The sequence below is a fragment of the Thunnus thynnus genome, chromosome 16, assembly GCF_963924715.1.
Source record: "Thunnus thynnus chromosome 16, fThuThy2.1, whole genome shotgun sequence".
In the NCBI taxonomy this organism is placed as follows: Eukaryota; Metazoa; Chordata; class Actinopteri; order Scombriformes; family Scombridae; genus Thunnus; species Thunnus thynnus.
In genome coordinates, this window is record NC_089532.1 from 19565841 (window position 1) to 19587850 (window position 22010).

The window sequence follows — 22010 nt, forward strand, 5'->3', positions numbered from 1 at the left end:
GAAAATGAACCACCCTCTCTTTTGTAAGCAGCATCTTCGGTTGCTATGGCGACAGTTAAATTGGTCCCAGCATAACAAAAGTTACTCCATTTGTAACACTTACAGTTAGAATTGTCCAGGATGGCGTCTTTTGCCTTTAAAGAAAGAGAGTGTGTTTTAATACAAGGCGATTCTTCAGTATCGAAGGAGAGAGAAATCCTGTGTGAGGCGACGATGTTGTTTACCTTCGGTGGGACGATGGTGTTGTGGTTCTCAAGAATGAGCCTCTTAATGTGATGGGCCCAGAGACGCTTCTCTTCTACTGACTTGGCCTGGAACAACAAGCTCTTGTCATTTAGAAAGAGTCATTCACGCTAATAAAGATACATCAAATACACACATGCATACAGAATAGAGACATAATACAGTCAAACCCAGCGGCTCTGAAGTGTTTGAAAAAAAATGACTGTTTTGTGATAATCCTGAACTCATTGACTGAAATGCAATATTATGTGTTGTGTAACTGTGCTGCAGGGGTGAAAAGGGTTGACAGTTACTGGTGTACTACAGTTCACATTTACCTGCGCTGTATGGGGTTGCTTGGGATGCTTGAAATGGATGACACTGAAGAGCAGGGGATCCTTTGCACTGTCAAGTAGCATTAGGGTGGAGCACTGAAATCACAATGAACGCAGTGATGCAGTGGAGGTTAAACCCAGCTGAGTAAGCTATTAATTTGCTATCTTATTAAAAAATGTGTCTTTATAATATAAATCTCATGTAATGTGACAGAAAATGTGATCTTATTCGGTTTTCTGTTACACAAAGATGTCATCATTTTCCCACGTTACATTTTTTTTAAACTATCAAATCACTGATCAATAAAAAAATGTCAAAAACCATACTGAGATGTGGATCTTGTAGACATAGTGTTCCCCTCTTTTCTTGGTAATGAGGAGCATCTTGTCGAAGAGGAAGAGGGTACGGGTGTTCTTTGCCCGTAGGACATGAAAGGTGCCCTCCAGCACCAGCTCTCCATAGGTGGTCAGGTCAGGACCCTTCCAGTTGATCAGAAGAGACTGTATCTCCTGCAGATGCACATGAAAGCACAACCCCCCCCCCCCAAACACACTGTCAGCCGTGTTCCTTCGGCGTGAAAGAAAATACAGCTCAGTGTCAACTTTTATTTTTAATCCTTATAAAACATCCCTACAAAGAAAATCAGAGAGGTGAAAAAGCCACTCAATGACTCAAACCAAGGAAATCATTAAAAAGCCGTAGTCTTCACTTTAACACTCAACTAGACTTGATAGAAGGCTTACAGTTCAATGCCAAATTGTGACAAATTGTGAGGGTTCATGGATTTGCTTTAGACAATATCTGCTCAGAGATTTGGAGTTTTAAAATATATATTTACACATGATGGAAGTCACACAGGGCTGCTTCATTAAGAGAAACAAATATGTGGAATAATAAATGAAAGAAATTACTTTGGGCCCTCTAGGCTCCCATGGGAGCAGGAAGAGTTATAGTGGCACTGAGAGTGTTTCAGAAGACCACAGAAGTAAAATAAACAAAAAGAATGAATACGTCTGACTGTGAAGAGAGAGAAGGGGGAAAAAGAGGGAGAATACTGCATGCAAATACATCTTCACTGTCTATGTACCATATCCAAACACTGCATGTATGTGTGTTTGTATGGTAATTCCAACTGACCTGCACTCGGACTGCGTGCTCATGTTTCCTCTTCATATCGTTGATGTACCAGGCCACTCCTGTCATAGTGTCTATGGCCTCCTGAACCACGTCATATCCTTCCTCATATGGGTCAAAGTGCTTTGCAATTTCCTTTAAAAAGAGATCAGGCACAATAAAACAAAGATGAGTCCAAATCAGTCTTTTTTCTGATTTTTCTGTACTTTTGCCTTGTAAAATACTAAATAGTTTTTAAACCTTTAGGCATAAAAAAAGCATAAAAAGCAAAATGACCACTGAGGGCATTCTGTACCTGAAGCAGCAGGTGATACTTCAGGATCCTCTGGACTGGCTTGAGCAGGTACGAGCCCAAAGGGAGGGAACGCTTCAGAGCAGCCTGACGATCCCTAAAGAACTTGGCCAAAGTTTTACTCCTCATGCAGTCGGTCAGTGCTGCCACTGAGCTGGAGGAGCAGAGAATGACATTTAAGGACACGTCGCATCTGGAGTCATCAACAAAAGGATACTTAAAGGAGTAGTGTGTAGAATTTAGTGGCATCTAGCGGAACAAACTTGGCAGAAATGGAAAATAATATTCACAAGAATGTTTTAATTAGTGTTTAATCACCTGAAAATAAGAATCGTTGTGTTTTCGTTACCTTAGAATGAGCCCTCTATATCTACATAAAGAGCCTGCCATGTTGCACCACCATGTTTCTACAGTAGCCCAGAACTGACAAACCAGGCACTGGCTCTAGAGAGGGCCTTCTGTGTTTTTTTTTTTGCAGCCACCATAGGTTCTCCTTCACGCTTGGAAGGGGAGGGGTAATCAGTTTGTTGCAATCTGCAACCTCACTGCTATATGCTACTAAATCCTACACACTCCACCTTTAAAAAGGATATTTCCTAGATACTTACTTTGGATAGTTGGTGCAGTACTGGGTGTAGATTTCAAAGTATTCACTCTGGGGAAACAAAAGGAAGACAAAACATCACTACTGTTTATTTCCTTGAGGAGCTGATACTGCTGTGAGGAAGATGGCTATACTCACCTTATCTACAAAACACCGGGCGATAGCCACAGGGTCATTCTCACACATGTCCAAGGACTGCAGTAGTTCACTAACAAAAAAAAAGAGAAAGTTGAGTGTTAATAGACGTGTTAATCTAAAAGTAACATCTAGGAAAGAAAGCAATAACAGAAATGAACCACAAAGGGAGGAAGGAAGAAAAGAAGGAGAGAATAATGATTAGTGGCTACTATCAATAAATCAACACTAATACTGATTATTATTTGCTATTGACTATTTTTGCTTTGAGTGAGATTTGACCCTTGTTAAGAAACATCACCACTAGAGGGCAGCATACATACATGTTAAAAATGAGCCCTCTTGCATGTCAAGGCTGAGCATGACAAACATGCATTTGACTTGGAAGTATACATGCTTACAGTCCCATCAAATACAAGCTTTGTTCTCTGCTTGGGAAAGCGAATCCTGACATTTGTACGGTATTCTACCGTTTTACACAGTGTGACATCACCGTGTAAATGAGGGCTGGATATGTGGAAAAATAGTTCTTGGCACGAAAGCTATCGTTAACAAAACAGATCAAGTTATGACAATCAAACACAATTCATCACACCATGTTCCATGAGTCAGATCAAAGACGCGATCTATGACGCTTGACTACAAGCAACTGTGTCAACATGTTTATGGTACAATGACAAAAATCTTGATGCTGAAATTGGACACAGTGTCAATATTTTTTCATACCACATGATTACTTGGTTAACAATTTTTAAGGTTTGGAGAGGATTAAGTGTTATAAAGAACAGAAACTCCTGGATAAAAGCAAAGCAGGTCATCAGTTAATCATCAGTTAAAGTTGGTTCTGCAAGGGTTTGACTTACAGCATAGTAACATACTGTTTAGCAAGTCATCTACTGTACATACTGTACCGTACAGTGTGTACAATAGATGGTCTATGTGATCCCTGGAAGGGTGAAAAAATGACCACATAGCTTTTAAAACACTGTAGAGAGACTTATCTCTCTCTCACAACAAAAATCTGCTTTCCCCTGGGCAGCCTCCTGCAAACTGGCACACCTGTGTTGCAAAATTAAGTAAACATGTGGCACCTGTTCACAGGCTGACACGAGCATGCCATGACCCAAATGTGACATGAAAAAAGGCTTGATTAAAGCTTGAAAAAGGCTATCTTGATTTCTAAGCATTGCTTAAAAAGAGTACAACCCTCTAACTGTGATGTAATCCCTTTGCTCAAAATAGCACTAGAAGCCCTTTGGATCCAAAATCTGTAAAAAACTTTCTATCGCTCTTGTACAGCTGGTTAGAATTTTATTAAAAAGTAATAAGAATCAAATCTTCCCTATATGGGCGTCAGTGCTGTATGATAGCCTTGGCATTACCAGGCAGAGTCCTCACTGTGAGAGGAGAGAGGAATGTTAATGTGTGTTTTGGCAAGCAGCGTGGTCAGCAATGAGCACTTGCTGACATAAGATGATTAAATGTAAAGCTCCATGGCTTTCAGATATGTGCAAAAAAGTGTGTTTATTGTAGTGTGTGTTGCTCTTTATTACTCACTGTATCCGTTTTGAATCACTGGGGGAAGTATCAGCAACGAGTGAAATACGCGTCTTGCATTCGTAACATTCCTCATATCTTATTTTCAACACTTCAAAGTGTGTGAAAGTATTCCTCGCCCAAAGTAAGTATATGAGGAAGTCATAATTCTTCAATGCCTGTCTTCTCTGCTGTGCCAGGCTACCATGAATCATCAGTGTCTCTTCAAGTATAATCAGTAGCTTAAGTTGTTCTTAAGTAAAAATATCTTAAAAAAAAAAAAACTCACCTGTTGAACTCATAAATATCCTCTATGTTTCCAAACAGAGCACACACTTGCTCTGGCCGTATGGGAAGGTTACTCATATCGATAATGTGAGCCAAATAGTCCTGGAAAAACAGTAGTGATTGAGTTAAAAATTGAGTTAAAAAACAGACAGCTCATTTCAATATGTGGTGACATGTGTAACACAAGCACTTGCACATTCTTACCAACAGAAAGAGTATAATAATAGAGAGACAATTCTCCCCTTGTGTCCTCCTTATATACTCTTTGATGAACAATCATCAAAGACATTTGGTTTGTCCAACTGATTGCTACAGTGTATGACATCTTTTTCATTTAATGTACATAAATAGTCAAGTGTATCAGGATTTCAAGGCTTTTCTGATTTTAAAAAGAAGCATCATTAATTCACATGTAAGTGATGTGATCTTTAAAGAACCCTTTTAAGGATTTGTTCCATTGACTAATGGTCAGTGTGTGTGTGTTTCTGGAAGAGGTTCTGTTGTACCCAGACCATAAACATCACCAGTTTGTTCCCCTCCCAGGACCCGGCTACCCTTGGGCCTCGGGAGTACACTGAAGCAGATAAAAATATCTTAAAAACAGAAGCCGAATATGCCAACATCTGGATGATCACCATCCCTCATGCCCAATTACACACTCATGTGTTACACAAACAACTCCACACAAGTAGAGGAGTATGTTGACGAGAGACAAACTCGCACACACGCAGCGACTAAATAAAGAGCATACCAGTAAACAGCTTGTATACACACCCATCTGTCCTAACGATGTGGTGCAAACACACACACACACACACACACACTTAACAGGACACCAGATTAAGAGTAGAGTCATCACGTCGCACTAGTGAATGAACTGTAGCCGGTCGTGGATGGATGGAGAATTCCAGTGCAGTGAGAGCAATGCTGACTTGCAGTCAGCAGGGCGTCTCATAGTCTCCTATAGAAAAACTCACCACAAGTGTTAACACCATATACACGTGACCTATAGCATAGCGTGAGAGATATACTGCCGTGTGTGGAGTCTCCTAGCTTATGGCGCTACAAGCTGTGCTTTATGAAAAAATAAGCAGGACTGTTTTGGGACAAAGCGGACAAATCAAAAATTCTTAAAAAGATTTAAGAATTATACAGCAAGCTCTTTCTGAGCTCATAAGCACAGACCACATTCTTGCTTTAACAATGTTGAGTATGATTGTTGTGGGTGTGTTCAGGCCAGGTGTTGGGGATGTTTTTAGACATGTGAGACCAACTGGGTCGAACAGCTGTTCTCAAAACTTTATTCCATGGACAGACAGTTGAGAGTGAGAGATCTGCGAGTGAGTGATAAAATACATCCAAAGGCAAGGATGGACACGGCCTCAACAGCTGCTTGTGGGCTCAGTGTCAATATCACTTTGAAACTTTGAATTAGTTTACTGAAGAAACATTTTCACACACCTTTGTCGGATTCAAGCCCTGGTGTGAAATTAAAATAAGTCATATGGAATCAATGTTATTGAAGCCATAGTGTAATCACAAAAGGATAAGAGATATATCTGTAGTAGACCAAGTTCCCACATGGTATTCTATGGAAAAACCCCATTGCTATCCTTTCATCTGTGTTATTTCTCCAGTTGGCGCAAAGATGGACGTGTTTGTGTTGGCTGGGAGGGCCTGAGAGCTCAGGCTAGTCTGGAGCTCGCTGCAGGGCCTGTATGACCGGGGCCAGACCAAGCAGGGCTGCTGCGCCTGTCAACTGAAATACTTAGAAGTCCTGGAAGTGTTTGTCAGGAGCAAGCCGTTATTCAAGCTGAGGCGAGGGGTGCGCTCCCTCCCGCAGCAACTGCCAGACGCCAGCGCAGTCAGAGACAAGGTGAGGAGAGGTGCTAGCTGGTTTACTGCCAGTCTGTTTCAGAAATGCTTCACGTGTTAAAGACATTACCATCAGCGCAGCGGCGACTGTTTGACAGCAGAGTACTCCTGTTTCTATGCAAGACCGAGGAAGATTGAGAGCCAAGGAGGTTTCTTTGTCTGGAAGTTGTTTCCAGACTACAAAAGGTAGAAAAGTGGTCTGTTGAGTGGTGATATCATCCCTGGCCCACTTTCCATGCTTTACATCTCTAAGATGAGATTTCTACGATCTTTGACTAAGATCACAAGGCCATGGAAGACCTACGCTGTGTCCCAGATATGACTCTGTGTTTGAACTCCAGATATGAGCACAATCTGTGATCTTATGCTACAGGCTGTAAACTTTCAGTGCACTGTAAATATACAAAATGGTTTATATACAACACTACGACCAGATCATAAACTGCTCGACAGCCTTGATCTGTACGAGCTAGAAATCTATAAACAATACATACAACTGCCAGATGTGAGACATGCATTTTTGTAAACTGACTTATTTATTTAGAAAGCAGGAGATCTGAAAGGAACCTGGTAAAGAAAAAGAAAAAATGATTGGATATTTTACAAGTACCAAAATCATTTGTGGCCACAGACAGCTGCTTGGAATAGAGGACACATTATTTGGTCTCAACAGCCGTTGAGTCCAGTTCCTCTATTTTGGCTCCTGGCTAGCCAAATTCAGTAAATCACCTCTGCAGTGTGCTGCAGACATTAAGTCATAGTTTCATATTAATCCAAGCCAAACATGTGCTTTAAACACACAGAATACTGATGATTTACCCTCTATATTATCAAACGGTTGGCTGGCAGTGAATGCTTGGCTGAAAGTGAACTGAAAGTCACTGTAACAGAAAATTCAATCTGAGTACAGTCAGCATAACCCTCACCTCCACGATGCTGCGCAGGTCCTTGACATACATGCGCTCTGTCTCAATGATCTCCATGACAACACGGTCCACATAGGTCAGCTTGGGGTTGGGTGCCATGGTGTCCGTGACAACAGGAGAGGCAGGGGTTTGAAGTATTTTACCACTTTCCTTCTTGTTGGAGGTGGCGTTGTTGTTGTTCCACTGGTTGCTGATCACCCTGGGCTCCAGCTGTTCCCGCCAGTGACCTCTGGAGCCTGTGAGGGTGGGACTGTGGTCCCCTGCCTGCTCTACAGCTGGGCTGAGCACCAAGTCTATGTCCTCCTCGCACGGTACGGGTGGGGTGCTGGAGGAAGGAAGGGCAACGGTGCTCCCAAAAAGGCTGCGACTATCACGGGATGAGCCAGAGGACAGGGTGGACACCAGGCTCACTGGACGTTCACCCTCTCCGTCCAGTGGCTCCACACATAGCTGGCTGTAGCAGTCTGGTCCCAAGTCAACGTTTGCCCGGTCATGTTCAGTGGCGAAGAGGGGCGAGGACAACTGAGGAGATTCTGGGACAGGTGAGAGGGACACAGACAGAGGACAGGTGTCAGGATTTGAGACATAAGCAGTAAAACAGTGTATCCAACTGACTCTGACTTCTGTAAAAGAGACACTACACACTTATTATGGCAACCTTTCAAGCCTTAAGAGGTTGAGTGTTTCATATTTCAAAAGATACAGTTTGGTTTGAGTTTCACTTTAAAACATCTGCTATTTTTATTGGTTAAATTTCAATTTTATATAGTCAGTGGTCTGGAAAGTCAGATAAATATAATTCTGTAAACGTTCTAGCTACATTGAACAGACCACTATTCAGAAATCAATAAAACACAAGTCTCTGCATTTCTACTCCCAGCCTGAGGCAGCGAGGAGTGGTTTACGGTAAAAAGCCTTGCTCAAATCATTACCGACATTGCCCAATTACAACACTGCATATTCTATGGAAAATCCAGCCATTTCCTCTTGTTCTCCTGACTGTTGAAGGACTAACCTTGGAAAAACAGAGAGAGGGAAAACTGATGAGAAGAAAAAAAAAGGGGGGGAAAGGGACCAGGAGGTTTGTTTATATGTCTTTATTGGGCTACGTTTGAATTTAAGAGAAATGGCATCCATATTCAGTTTCACATCCTTCCTGGCCAGATGGGGAATTTTCCTCACAAAAGTTTCCTAAATATATGAAGTCATGGCGGTGTGAGAATGGGCCACTGAGTGGCCACTGTGTGTAGAACTCCATTTCCTGAAATATTCGGAGGGCAAAAAGGGTCAAACCCATTTTGCCAAGCTGAAGAAATGAGGCTTTGTCGTGTAATTTGACTTCAGGCTAATAAATGGGGTTGTATGAGGCACAAACCATCATAAAGCAAAACATTAATGAAATGACTCAGGTAAGTGATATTGCCAAGTGGGGATGGAGAGCATAATTTGGTGTTGATAGCCTACAGATGTAGTTTATATCATGAGTCTGAAATACACTCCCCTACTCCGGTGTTGACAAGCTTAAGCTTAAATATGTTCATCATTAGATTTGCATCATTGGTCAGCAGCCCACAGCCGATAACACAAACCTGATGCTGTAGAGAAAAGGTATTTCAGCAGTCTGTTAGAGGCTGATGGATTCACTTTTAACCAGCATACTCACTTGACTTATCTCCCATATACAGTTTTATAGAGAACATATAACCTTTTACTGTTCTCCTTGGAATAAATTATGCTAAACAAGCAAAATATTTCATGAGAGCCTGGGAAGTGCCTGAAGTCTGTGATTTATGAAGCCTTGAAAAAAGTGCGACAGGCAGCTGGATGATGGGCTTCACATGAAGAATCAAACTGCCTTCCAGTTTATTCAGACACACACACACACATACACCCACCCACCTTCTGGCATCTTTTAACTTTCCATGAGTCAGTACTGAGCTCATGAGAGCCTCGTTCACGCTGCACTGCTTGCTCCACAATCCACACCAAGCCGTCCCAACAACACAGTTCCCATGCTAAACCTCACTGGGAGAAACGGATGAGCTGGCAAGCAGGAGCTGACCACTAGAGAAAACTCTGTTTACGCTCCGTGACAAATCACAGGGTTGATGGTGTAAAAGGAGTGTAGTGGTGGGCTATTACTCTCACTACACCACAATGAATTAAAATGAGGCATCTGCTTCCTTTGCCACTTCTGTCTTTACTTTTGGTTTTGACCTGCACCGTGTCTGGCGTGTGAAACTCCCTTCCTCCTTTCTCTTCCTCCCACCCAATATCCCTTTATAACAAAGCTGCTGTGCTGCAAACTGCAGTCCATGCCAAGTCAAAGGGAAAGGGAGGAACAGCACAATGAGGAGTAGCCCAAAATCAACACAGTGCTTGCACATTTTCACAATTTTCTAGTTTATATAGCTTATCTGTGTTCAGAATTAAATTCAGAAGTGCTAGAATAGGGCAGATCTACCTGGACTGTACTAAAGAGTGCACAGTAGTAGTGTAGAAGTAACATTTGACTTATCTTGCAAGATTTGAGCACATACTTGACTCCATCACAAGCTCAGCTTTGATTGGTCACTTCAGATATGGCCTCTGCAGGCAGGCATTATCTGTGGCTGGTATCACACACCACATGTTTAAGGGGAAAACAGCCATGATGGACCACTCACTACTGACTTTGTTGAAACAGACCGTGCAGAGGAATGCAAATGACCTGGTCAACATGCAGGTCTACGATAAGCCCTGCTCCCGATGCAATCCGGTGCAAAGTGTTTCCATCCTTCCAGTCACTCGGGACAAAGATGACTCATGATCTGCAGTGTAGTCTACATCCTCTATGACTCCACTTTATCAAGCATTTACAGACAATCAAATGTGCATCAGTTATACTGCAGTCCTCTCGATATACTAAATAATAAGCAATCATTATCTTACAGACGGTGTAAAAGCAGAGTGTCTGGTCATGCTCGGTGCCACAGTGTCTCTTCAGCATCTGCAAACATTTATCACTAATCTCTGAGGGATCTGTAGCCACAGTGGCAAGGCCATAGCCATTACTGTGCCACCCTGCTTTCAGATGTGGAGAAATGCAAACTGCCTGGTATCACATTTATCTTTAACTTTAGTTTAAAATATACAGTAAAACAAGATTTCACTTGAAAAATAATGATTTCTGGTGTTTTGTTCCATGCACAGTATATATCCATACATAGTATGAACGGTGTTCTTCTTCACTGTCATATTTTAATGTGATATATATCTATAAAGTGGATTTCTATGTTCAATATTGTTGATCTTGCAATTCTCTTTTTGCCATAATGGAGAGTAATTATTGAGAAAGAATAAACATACATGCATACATAGTTTTTCTCTCCAGCAACTCAAATGGATCAAAGATAAGTACAGCTTTCTGACCGCTTTAACAGCAAATTTGTTGCCATTAACTTTATTGGAAGGAAAAATAGTTCGTGGAATTCACCCTTTAAAGCACAAATGCCAATGATGTTTTGGCAATAACTGCAGGGAAAGGTCTATAAAAAGAAACCACCGTAACAGGAGCAGTGAGCAGTGTAGAATAGTTTAAACCATCTGTTTTCTGCAAAACGATCATATATAACATCAGCAAACACACTTTTGTGTTTAAAAAGTGATAACTGTTTGAAACAGGAGATCTTTGGAAAATGCACATAAATCCACACACTGTCAACAGCTAAATATGGTATGTCATAAAGGTAATCAACAGAGAGATTTAACACATGCAGGTAAAAGTCATTCTGGTGTGAAGGAAGTCTGTGCTTCACGTTCACTGCTACAAAACGTTCATACAGGTCATATGTGAGGGAATGATGCCTTCACATCTATAGTACCATTCAAAAGTCAGGATACACTTTTTCAATCAAGTGAATGGGAAGGTTTGTCAAAACCTTTGACTGGTACTGTATGTAGTTCAGAATTTTTAGCATATTTGCACTTATTGACAACAACAGCTCAGTGGACTGACCTGTTAAATCATAACTTACACAGCATGGTTGCGAAGACGGTTAAGTATATGGTCCAGAGCAAAATTTCCATCTAAGCCAAGCCATGGGCTTCCACATTCATTCACACACCATAACTTCACAAAGTATACAACCTCAACAAAACACAACACTCTCCTTTGTTTCAGCACTGCATCGGTACAGTTGTTAACTCACAGACATAATCATTAACAAAATCAGGGCTACAGAGATAGTATAGTATTTGGACTGCATTTCAGACAGCCCCCTAACTTCAACAACTTACAGCAGTTTTTCAAAGTCCACTTAGGCTCAACAAACACACCAGCAATACTGTTCACATAGTGTGTAGAGTCTATATGAACATTTGATCAGTTGCTTGTATGTGAACAGATTACTAATGTTGTTACTAAAAGAAAAATGCTTGAAATTCCCCCCCAAAAAACCTCCCAACCCCTCATTGTAATTCTTTGAATTCCAGTTTCCTGGCTGTTAAGCCGAGGTTAACATTTACAGACAAAGGTGTGTTAATGCTACAGGCATGACCTTCCTCTTTCTTTTGTTGCTTCCCTGAACCCAAATCCCCTGGACAGTAGTTTGCTTTAATGCAGTTCCACCGCGCACTAATACGACCAGTTACCAAGTTACCATGTAAAGTTAAAGTTAATGGAAAGTGATTTTGAACAATGAACAAAACAAGATCTTTGTCCAGGACCGTTCACTTGATGAGAAGCAAGTGAGTGTGAGGATTACGACAGGTGATTGAGAGTGAATGTTTCATCGTGTCTGTTTCATCGCTGAAAACAGTCAGTACATTCACTCACCGTCCGAAGGGCTCGATGACTAATCAGTCTAGAGCTAATAATGTAAAGTCTACGCTTTTTGCTATTTCGGTCTGAGCTTAACAATGCAGACAGTTCATGAAACTATTCTGCCTCTGACATCATGGTTATATGACTGACATGAAGTGCCTAATAAGGTGGTGGAAGAGGTGAACAGAAACACTGAAATGAATACCCCGAGCACCTGGTTATTAACTTTTCTAAAAGGCAACAGTCACACGAATGACAGAAATGATCTCTATCTGTCTGAGTTTGTTGGCGTGTGGGACACAAAGCATTCCTTTATATAGAAAACCTTCTGGCTTGTGTAAAAACAATCTTAGCGTGCTTGATTAATGACAGACACATCTAAGAAGGACTCGCTAATATTCCAACCAGAGCGTCCACTGACATGATCTGGCAAACCAGAGCAACAACTATTTCCAGCTAAATATTACCGCCTCCTCTGAGGACACGATAAGCCACAGCATATAAGCTATGACGTTAGTTGTTGCTTGCAAAATCCTGTGATGATGTGACTCGCATTTTCTCATCAGTTCATGCAAACCAGCCTCTATGCAGATAACCATGCAAATCCTACCAAGGACGGACTCAAGTCTTCTTTTTTCCATCGTTTAAAACTGCCTTGTCCACGTACCTGTCTTATCACGTGTCTGTTTTGCACTCATGACAGGATGGAAATATGGTAACACATTGTCTACTATCTTAAGGTATTAGGAAACAAAGTAGACACAAACAAGAGTAATAATTACGTCAGCCAAAAGATTATAGTGCAGGTTCCAAAGAGCACAATGGACACAGTTACAAGCGTAAACAACAGACTATAATAATCCCTGTCAAGTTGTATTAATTATATGTTTAAAATATTTCTATAAAGTAAAACAACATATAATTGTTGATTGTTGTAACTGATACATGTTCTAATGTACCGATCGTTGCATACCTTAGAAGACGGCAGTGATGAGATTCATCCACCAAAGGAGAAGGTGTCAAAGTCCACGATGATTTTTCAATATGTTCCTTTTAGCCTGTCTGTAATCCCTCCGACTCCTATAACTACACTTTTAATATGATGAATGATGAGTGAGCACTACATGCGAAAAGAGGCGCTGTCTCCCAGTGAGACACACCTTGATGACTATTTTTACTGAACTTACTACAACCCTCAGTCAAACTTCACTCAATATTTGCCTATAAATATCAATAATCCAGACTTTGTGCTAAAGTTCCGCTGTGTTTTCCTGTCTGGCCTGTGGCCTTTTGCTTTCTAACCAAATTAGGGGAAAAGAAACAGGAACAACACAGCCTATATCAATGTTCAGCATGCAAATCCTCACTCTAAAGCTGCATAAAGGCAGCATCAGAAAGGACTTTCTCTTACCACTGAAAAACGGATAGTGGGTAACAGACACATCTCTGAAGCAGCTTGGCTCCTCTAAGTATTCACTGCGACGCTGCCAATGGCAAGTCTGTCATTTGCGTTAGCGTTAAGCACAGAAAACAAGCAATAAGAGTAAGAGTGACAGCATCAGAGACAAGAACACCCCACTGACAAAGAACAAGCCCCTGCGTGCTCTGTTAGTAGTCCGTCACACAGCCGCTCCTGCTTGATTCATAGTGACTCATGTACCAAATGGTGATGAATTTGAATCCAGCGGACAATGAATCACATTTAAAGTCCCCCTTGTGATACAACTCCTAAGAACACCTTGATCTCACATGCAACCGCATGACCACTGACAATAAAAATGTGAAATATTGTTTGATCCCTTATTTCCTGGTACTTGTCTTTTCATATCTTTATACCTTTAAGACACGATTGACTTTTTCAAGTGCCAGTAATTTGGGATGAGTCTACACAACCCAAAGTGTTTTCAGTTAAGTTTACAACTTTTCTTGCAACATAACTTCCTTAAAAAAAAAAAAAAAGAGTTTGGAGCACATTTTTGCTGTCTTTCCATCTGTTTTCCTTTACTGTGCTAAGAGTAATTATTTTGTGGAGATTCCCACTGGCCATAAAGACAACTTTTACCTCCCATATTAAACCATGTAACAAGGTGGAAAATCTTACTTCCTCGTTGGCTGATTAAGTATGTTCACTCACAAGCAAGGAAGAAACAAAAACACAACATCAAACTGGCTCTTGAGGCGACTGCTAATCTGCTAACTTATCTTTCAGAGCCAAGGGCACAGTGTGTGACCCTGTTTTCCTTAGGGGATAAAGAGAGAATGATGTTTTGCGCTACATCTTAATAAAGCCCTTCCGCCCCTCAAGATCCACTCAGAACTTCCTTCTTCAACACCCCTCCACAACTTCTGGCATTCAGCTCCTCCCCCAGTGGGTGTTGGGAGACAGGGGAGGTAGTCATGTACTGATCCCCATGGGAAAAACTCCTCCCCACCTGGCAACGGTGAATGGCTGCCCCACAGGAGGGCAGGAGGCACAAGCCTAGAGGGTGCCTCCAGGGGTCTTCACAGACCATTATCAAACAGCATGAGTCAGAACAATTAGACACTGAGACTGGATTGATTTCTTATGCCTTGATGGAGAGAAGAATTTAGGTCACATCAAGGAGTTTCTGCTTTCAACAGCCTTTTACATATAAAAGATTTTGTTTGATTTACACCTGCCTTTGGCTTCACAAGGAGCTTTTAATGCTGAGTTAATAATTAGCCAGAAAGTCGGTAAATATATGGCTTTAGATGACAGAGGCTGAGTTCACACATGCAAACTGAACCTGCATTCCACAGTGACAGTCAAGGTCAAAATGTTGTGCTGGGAAATTTTAGGGGAATTCTGATGTTCAAAAGTGAAACTAACTGCGCTTTCACTCATTTACCAAGTATACGTAAACACTTTGACACTTGTGTACTTGAAAAGATCTTTTTGATTCCTGAAATGCTCAGACAAACATGTGGTAAAAGGGTGGCTACTATTGCAAAATACTGTCTTATCTTACTTCAGTTTCTCAGAAAGCCTGATATGAAATAGAAAAAAACCAAAACATTTCTGTTTGTAGATTCAACCTTATAATATGCAGATAAAAACAGGATGTGAGGTAGGGAAACAATATCACCATGCCAGCATTGTTTCAAAGAGGTAGATTTCTCAAAGTACCAAAGCTCAAAACTCATCAAATAGCTCAAATTTAATCCTGTAAACCTCCCCTGGCTCTTAAAGGATCCTGCCGTGCCAGCTGACCTCAGTGCATAGGCATGTGATGATCCACTTAGGAGACTCCACCATCAACAAGCCTTCCCCCCTCCCTCCCTCCAGGAGCCCTTCAGGCACTAGCACACACAGCAAGCCCTCCATCTATTCAAAGCTACCATTTCCTCTGGACAACACACGCCATCTGGACCTGACGGAGGCCAGAGGTGTGAGTCCATTGTAAACTCTACCACCAGTTTGACAGTTTACAACCAAACTGCTGTCCTGTTAGCGCCTTTCTGCAGAGTCCACGCAGGCTGGTGGCAGGACAGCTGTGTGAAGTGTGGAGGGGAGGAGGTCAGGGATGACTCCATTTACTTCACATCAAGCTGTTTATCACATGCTACGTTATAAAGGGTGTGATGCTGTTTTTCTTGCGGTTCAGACATTCACACTTTCTATACACGGCAGTCAAATGAGGAATTTGACATCTTGCTTTGGGACTTACTTTTATCTGTTTTTTGCATACATTACTGAATACAGAGCAGTTTTTTTTTTTTTTTCATGCTATAATAAATCACAAGAAAAAGTATTGAATACACTACATTAAACATGACTGAGCCATTACTGTACTTCAACACCATATCTGCAAACAGATAAAAATCTTTGAACGCGCTGCACGCTTGCTTATCAAACCTCAGCTGAGAGCTAAGTGTTACGGAGGAAGTTGATAAGGAGTTTTATAGATTTAAATGAGTTTCTAAGAGGCCATCTAACAGGAACACTCAAAACAGAAAGCCTGTAACTAATGTGGGTAATCTAGCGGAAGAGCTCTATAGGAGGAATGCTATTGTAGGGGGCTGTAAAATGATTTACACTGAAATAAATTATTTTGTGAGGAGTACGGGAGTCTGAGCCAAACAATGAAATGAAATACAGTGAATGTGGGGCTGTATAAAAGCCATTACAATGGTGGTTATGTTGTGTAATGATTTACATAAACATATGAAACAGTAGTTAGAGTACAGAACAAGGGGCTGTCTGAAGTTTCATTGGGTTTCTGTGCATGACTTCAAAACTTTGCTGAACAGGAGTTGTTGCAGGTTCACCTGAGGCTGCCTGTGATTTAACACCACAGGCAATTAAGCGGTGAAAGAGTTCCAGTCCAGGAGCTCCATTAACAAGCCCACTCAGAGACGCAGCCATCCCTGCCATCATCTATCTATGTCCACAACCCTATGCCCACTGGTCTGGAAAAGCTGCAGAGAATGGAGATGATCCGTCCGTCCCCCCAGAACCCCTTTAAAGCTGTACATTCTGCACACACAGCTACATTCCTGCCAGGGGTTAAGTAGGTCAGAGGGAGTCCTTATCTTTGAGAGAGCTGCTCCATGCTGCCTCAGGCCTGAGCCACGGTCCTCTGGATTGACAGGCTGGACGTACACTAGCTTTTCAGGAGATATTTCATATACGGGATACAATGATTGCTGGTTCACATTCCACCATGGTGATGAAAGTTCAGGAAGTTTCGGTGGAAATTATGAGGACTCTTATGTGGGTTTTTGTCATCCAGTTCGTCTGGAAAAAGGATTCAAAGCAAAGCACTGTGAACAAATACTAAAAAGAACATCTGGGTGCACCTTGGAGCAGAGCCGAAATATTTGCCTTTATGCCGGTGCCATACCAAGCCTACTAGTGGTGAAATCATAACAGCTTCTGTTCATTTCATAACCCTTTGACCCTTCGGAGCAGTTGGAGCTGGATGGTCACCACAACGTTTTTGTTGTTTACCTTGACCAGACAGACTGGGGGGGTTTCCTTTCACCGTGTGCATTCCTCCTGTCTGTTAACCACATCCAATCATCACCTCACACAGATAGTGCATTACCAGCTGCCCTGCCCCTTAATTACAATCTAACCATCCACATCTGGGGAACTAGGTCAGTCACGCTTTAACTCTGACTGGTCCGCAAACAAAAATCCACCTGGAAATGTTTCAACTTCAAGTGGGTGTTCTGTCATGCCAAGGTGATTTCATGCTAGACATCTAAGCTGCAAGATGAACTGTGAGTATGTGTAGTCGGTGCAGAGTGGCCTTTTGAGGAAATGAAGAGAGAAATTTTCATGAAGGCGGCACACGTCTCCTCAGGCCAAAAGCCTCCTCTGGCCAAGGCTGAACCAAAAGGACAGGCGCAGAAGAAAAAGGGAACCACTGACACATTGGTATTCTTTAGCCAAAGTGGAAGCCAAGTGCCAAATGTGTTCAGTAGAGAGGAGAGGAGGCGTTGGGGGGGGAACGGACGGTGGGGGTTGAGGGACAGAACAGGCAAACAGATACAAAGAGGCCCTGTGTCAATGCTGTGGCTCTGTGACTGAAGATAATGAACACTAAAATAATATGTAATTTGAGTGGCCCCCAGCATACAAGGTCAGCACCGCTGGCTAGACTAACCATCTTAGCTGTCGGTGATTCTGACAGACTCTGGTTTGATATGTGTGAGCGTACAGAAGTTTCAGCTGTATGAAGGGGGTTGGCCGAGCTCCACAGCCACACAAAGAACCTCTCTGCCAGCCGGGACTGTAGGAGGGGAGTTCATTGCTCTCTCAGCTCGGCCTCTCAAAGCCCCTACATTTCCTCTTTTCTTCCATTTCCAGCATTTTTTCCATTTGCTTCCTCTGTGTTATGTTAGAACACTGCCCTGGGTAACCAAATATACCAGTAGGAATAAACTGACATATTAAAGCCCCATATTGTAAGACTGGTCAATCCATAGGCAGCAATTATCAGAGAATGGGTCATACCGAATATAACTGCATTGATCTTACCTTCCCCCATTGGGCCCTGGTGGAGAGCAGAATGGGACCCCTCTGGCATGGCACTCTGGCCTCTGGAGCTGACAAAACAAAAGACAAAGCATAGAAATGTTGATCCTTCCTGGAGTGTTCTTATTATAAAACCCTCTAAGTTTAGCTTTGACTGTAAGTTAGTCTTTTATTATTTTGTCAAGTAACCCATGCCTTCTCCACTGGCTTGGCTCACTGCAGTGAGGCAAACAAGCCACAGTCTAATCATGTCTTACTGTAAGAGGGAAATTCTTCCCATTCCCCTGCTCGCTGCTCTGGGTTAGCTCATGTCAGCCACTTGGTAATGTATAGTGTAGCCGGGGTTGAGGTATGTAGGGGCGACTGTGATATGAGCTCATGCTAATCGGTAGGGAAAGGGCAGGAGTGGGAGATGAATGGACGCTACAAAGCAAACGCGAGAGGGTTTGAGAACCTCTGTGAGTGCGTTTTGAACTACAATCATATTGAGTATCTCTTCTATAATTGTAAAGTACCGTAAAACCAGCGTTTCAAAGTGCTTCACAAAAAAGTCACCAACACAAATATGATATTATGAATGCTTGAATGTAAAATAACTAAAGAATGAAACAAAGGAGCTCACCACAAACAAATAAATTTGATATAATTCTGACCAGTTTCAAACAAATACTTAAGTGTTACAAATATCTCTGTTACATCAAAACAAGTCTCTCATTATCAGTAAAACCGTCCACTGAGATTACAGGTTCACCCCTGGTGGCATGTATTTTTCTAATCTTTCATGCCAGGCAGTGGTGCTCTTAATGATGAGGTGTGTCCCTTCGGAGCCACTGTGCTGCCAGTTTCTCACATCACTGCCTCTCTGGCTCTTTACAGCAAATCATCATGGAAGACTGTGCATGAGAACTTGGCTCCCTGTGATTCCTGGTGAGCCTCTGGCCTTTTAAACATCACATTCTTGGGCCAGCTAGATCAGAGGAGCAGGAATTATTGAGGGATTAGGATGGGCATTGTTCCTTGTGCATTTGCTGGCCACTGTGCCGAGCTGACAGCCAGGCCAGCCGAGGCCAAACCGATCCCACTGCCCGGAGGTTCGCCAATTAAGATGTGCAGGAATGCAAGGAGAAAAGTCACAGCGCTGGATCTGCACATTAAGATTACTGCTTGACTGTAGGGTCCGTGCAGCTGCAGCCTGGACTAAAGTAAAGCTTACTGGACAAAAATAATTCAGCAGCTTTTAAACTGTTTTTGATAACCCTACTGCAAAGCACAACAAATGAATAAAAGAATAAATTCTTTTACCCTAAAATGAAATGTATGTTCGCTTTTGGACACATATACCAACTATGTTTGACCCAGATTGGAAAATATTTCAATTAAAAATACAAGTCAGTGACTTGAGAATAAAAACTGAACTTTTATCCATATAATGTGTCTGTTGCTCAATAATCTTGTTGCATCTTTGAGAGGAAAAAGGATAACAAACGCTGTAAGACATGCTGATTTATGCTCAGTCAATGCAGCACTGCTACAATGACATTCTTCACGAATGAAGCCCCCTCAGACAGTCTTTGACCAAGCTCGGCCGATTGAGTTTGAAGTGGTGGGTTAGTTTGCCTAACCTGTAAGAGTGGTGTTCATGTTGAGGGGCAGGCTTTGAACTTGTCTCGGTGAACAGTGAACTAATAAAATCCTCTGATAATCCCACCTACTATGACCTCTGAGCTAACCCCACTTAATGACCAGACCAAAACTCTGCTAATCTGTCTTCGGTCAACAAGAGGCTAGACTAGAATTACTGGGCTCAAAACCTAGATATACTGTAGATGTCTGGGTTTTAAAACTGTTTTTCCAGTGTCTTATCAAAGGCCGTCTGTAGGTGTAGTAAGATGGTGTGGGTGGAGAAAGTGAAAAACGCCTTACTGGACACGGTTAGTCAGTGTAACCTACAATCTTAACGCATCTGGATAGAATTCAACAATCGTAATTCATTAACTTCCACCTCCTGTTTGCTGACATATGGCAAATCCAAATCATTGTTTTCATAGGGAGGGGGCATGGCCTAATTTCAAATCCTAGAGAAAACACTACATACAGGCTAACATTCATGCTAAGCTGGCCACCTGTGCTTGAATTAGCTGCCCTTTCACACAAATGGAGAGCATTTGGTTCCCACAGCTGATGACTGCATTACCCGCAGCATGAACCTCCCTACATGGGAATCTGCAATTTGCCCCTTAATGGAAGACAGATGCTACAAGAGCCAATCTGATGGTTATTAAAAGAAAGACCTGCAATGGATCACTTCTTCAGATGGGCTGATAAACTTCCTTGTTCCTCTAATCGCCAGGCTTTACACTGATCCACGCGGTCAAAGCCTGAATTCCTTTCTTTAAAGCACAACAAAACAGATGATTAAGGGGGACAGATGCTGGCCAAGATACAGCACTCATGCAAATAAAGAGGTCATTTATACTGAGTCATCACCACAAATGTGTTAAAAGCCTCACTTGCCCGCAGACAAACGTATACCTTGAACTAAGACCTCAAGCCTGATGTGTTAAAGAAAAAAAAGGTCCCTGGGGGGTGATGACTATCTGGAGTATTTTTCACCATTGACAGCCTGTCAAGATTATGAGAGAAGTGAGACCAGCGAACATGTCTAGAGAGGAAGCCAGAGGAAAATGAAACTTCTGCTGTCACTTTCTCCGTCTCCTCAGGAAGGGTTACAGAGGGCACAGACAAGACATTAAGGAAGTGACAGGACATCCAATCAAAAAAAACATTTATTTATAGAGCTGAAGATTTTGATAACTGATTAATAGTTTGAGTTATTTTTCACACAAAAAAAACCCACATATTTCCTAGTTGCAGCTTCTCAATTGTAAGTATTTTCTGCTCAACTTTGTCTTATGTAATAGTAAACTTCTTTAAGTTTCTTGCATGGTTTTTTGGACAAAACAAACAATTTGATGGCATCATCTTGGGCTCCAGGAAATTGTGATTAGCATTTTTCACCATTTCATAGATTAAAGGATACATCAAATAATCAAGAAAATAAGTGGAAGATCAAAAGGATAATGACAATAATTGTTAATTGCAGCCCTAATTGGATACCAAGATTGCTGCCAATCCACAGGTCAATTGACAGTGCAGACAACTGATGACATATAGGCTGGACCAGCATCTGAATACAAAAAGGAACTTAATCAGCCTTTTGTGCAACAATTAACAACAAAAACTGATTTTTCCTTGTGCAAAACAAGTTGATGGGAGGAGAAGCTAAAAATAGTTTTAGAAAATTCCTGCTGCCCCGCTCTCTCACAGTCGGAGACCTACCGCATTCAGTCGCAATTCACCGTCTGCCCCAACAAGGCCCGAGAGAATGTGGAAGTATGACATAAGTCCCCTGAGATGTCGTCAGTCAGACATGGTGGTGCGAGTTTCTTTGAGACGCCACCAGTCAGGACGGATGTTTACATTCAGAACAAATAAAAATCCAACCTGGCATTGCAAGCAGAGGTCCAGGGTCCTACTGGTTAACTGAGACAGAGAGTCTTTATTATTTCAGCATTGGTGCTATGTTTATCTTGCATGACCTCTCTCTTACCCTCTTACCCCGTCTACCCCGGCAGAAAATACCCCCTGACAAACAGCCTTTCTGTGAGTGCCCTCTTTCCCACATTACTCCTGCAGTTTGTCCCCCGACACACAGGCCTTAAGAGACTAACAGCTCTTCATTCACTGGGGTAAACAATAAACCCTGACAGTCTCTCTTCACCTCAATCAAATCCACAAAAAAATCTACAAAAGCACAGCCCTAACCAGTGACTTCCCACAGACACGACAGCATA

At 42.0% G+C, this 22010-nt stretch overlaps 1 protein-coding gene across 5 annotated transcripts in view; it reads right to left on the bottom strand.

The window, feature by feature from the left end:
• Positions 1 to 22010, bottom strand: part of LOC137200485 (pleckstrin homology domain-containing family G member 3) — a 31134-nt gene that overhangs the window by 7035 nt on the left and 2089 nt on the right. For all 5 annotated transcript variants that reach the window (XM_067615369.1, XM_067615367.1, XM_067615371.1 and 2 more), the window contains exons 2-12: positions 18160 to 18227; positions 7349 to 7881; positions 4549 to 4649; positions 2727 to 2796; positions 2593 to 2639; positions 1988 to 2138; positions 1696 to 1827; positions 885 to 1067; positions 561 to 653; positions 225 to 311; positions 104 to 134 (exon numbers count right to left, since the gene is read on the bottom strand). In XM_067615369.1, coding sequence (XP_067471470.1) covers positions 104 to 134; positions 225 to 311; positions 561 to 653; positions 885 to 1067; positions 1696 to 1827; positions 1988 to 2138; positions 2593 to 2639; positions 2727 to 2796; positions 4549 to 4649; positions 7349 to 7881; positions 18160 to 18208 — 1477 coding nt within the window. In that variant the 5' untranslated portion in view covers positions 18209 to 18227. The remainder of the gene's footprint in view (positions 1 to 103; positions 135 to 224; positions 312 to 560; positions 654 to 884; positions 1068 to 1695; positions 1828 to 1987; positions 2139 to 2592; positions 2640 to 2726; positions 2797 to 4548; positions 4650 to 7348; positions 7882 to 18159; positions 18228 to 22010) is intronic.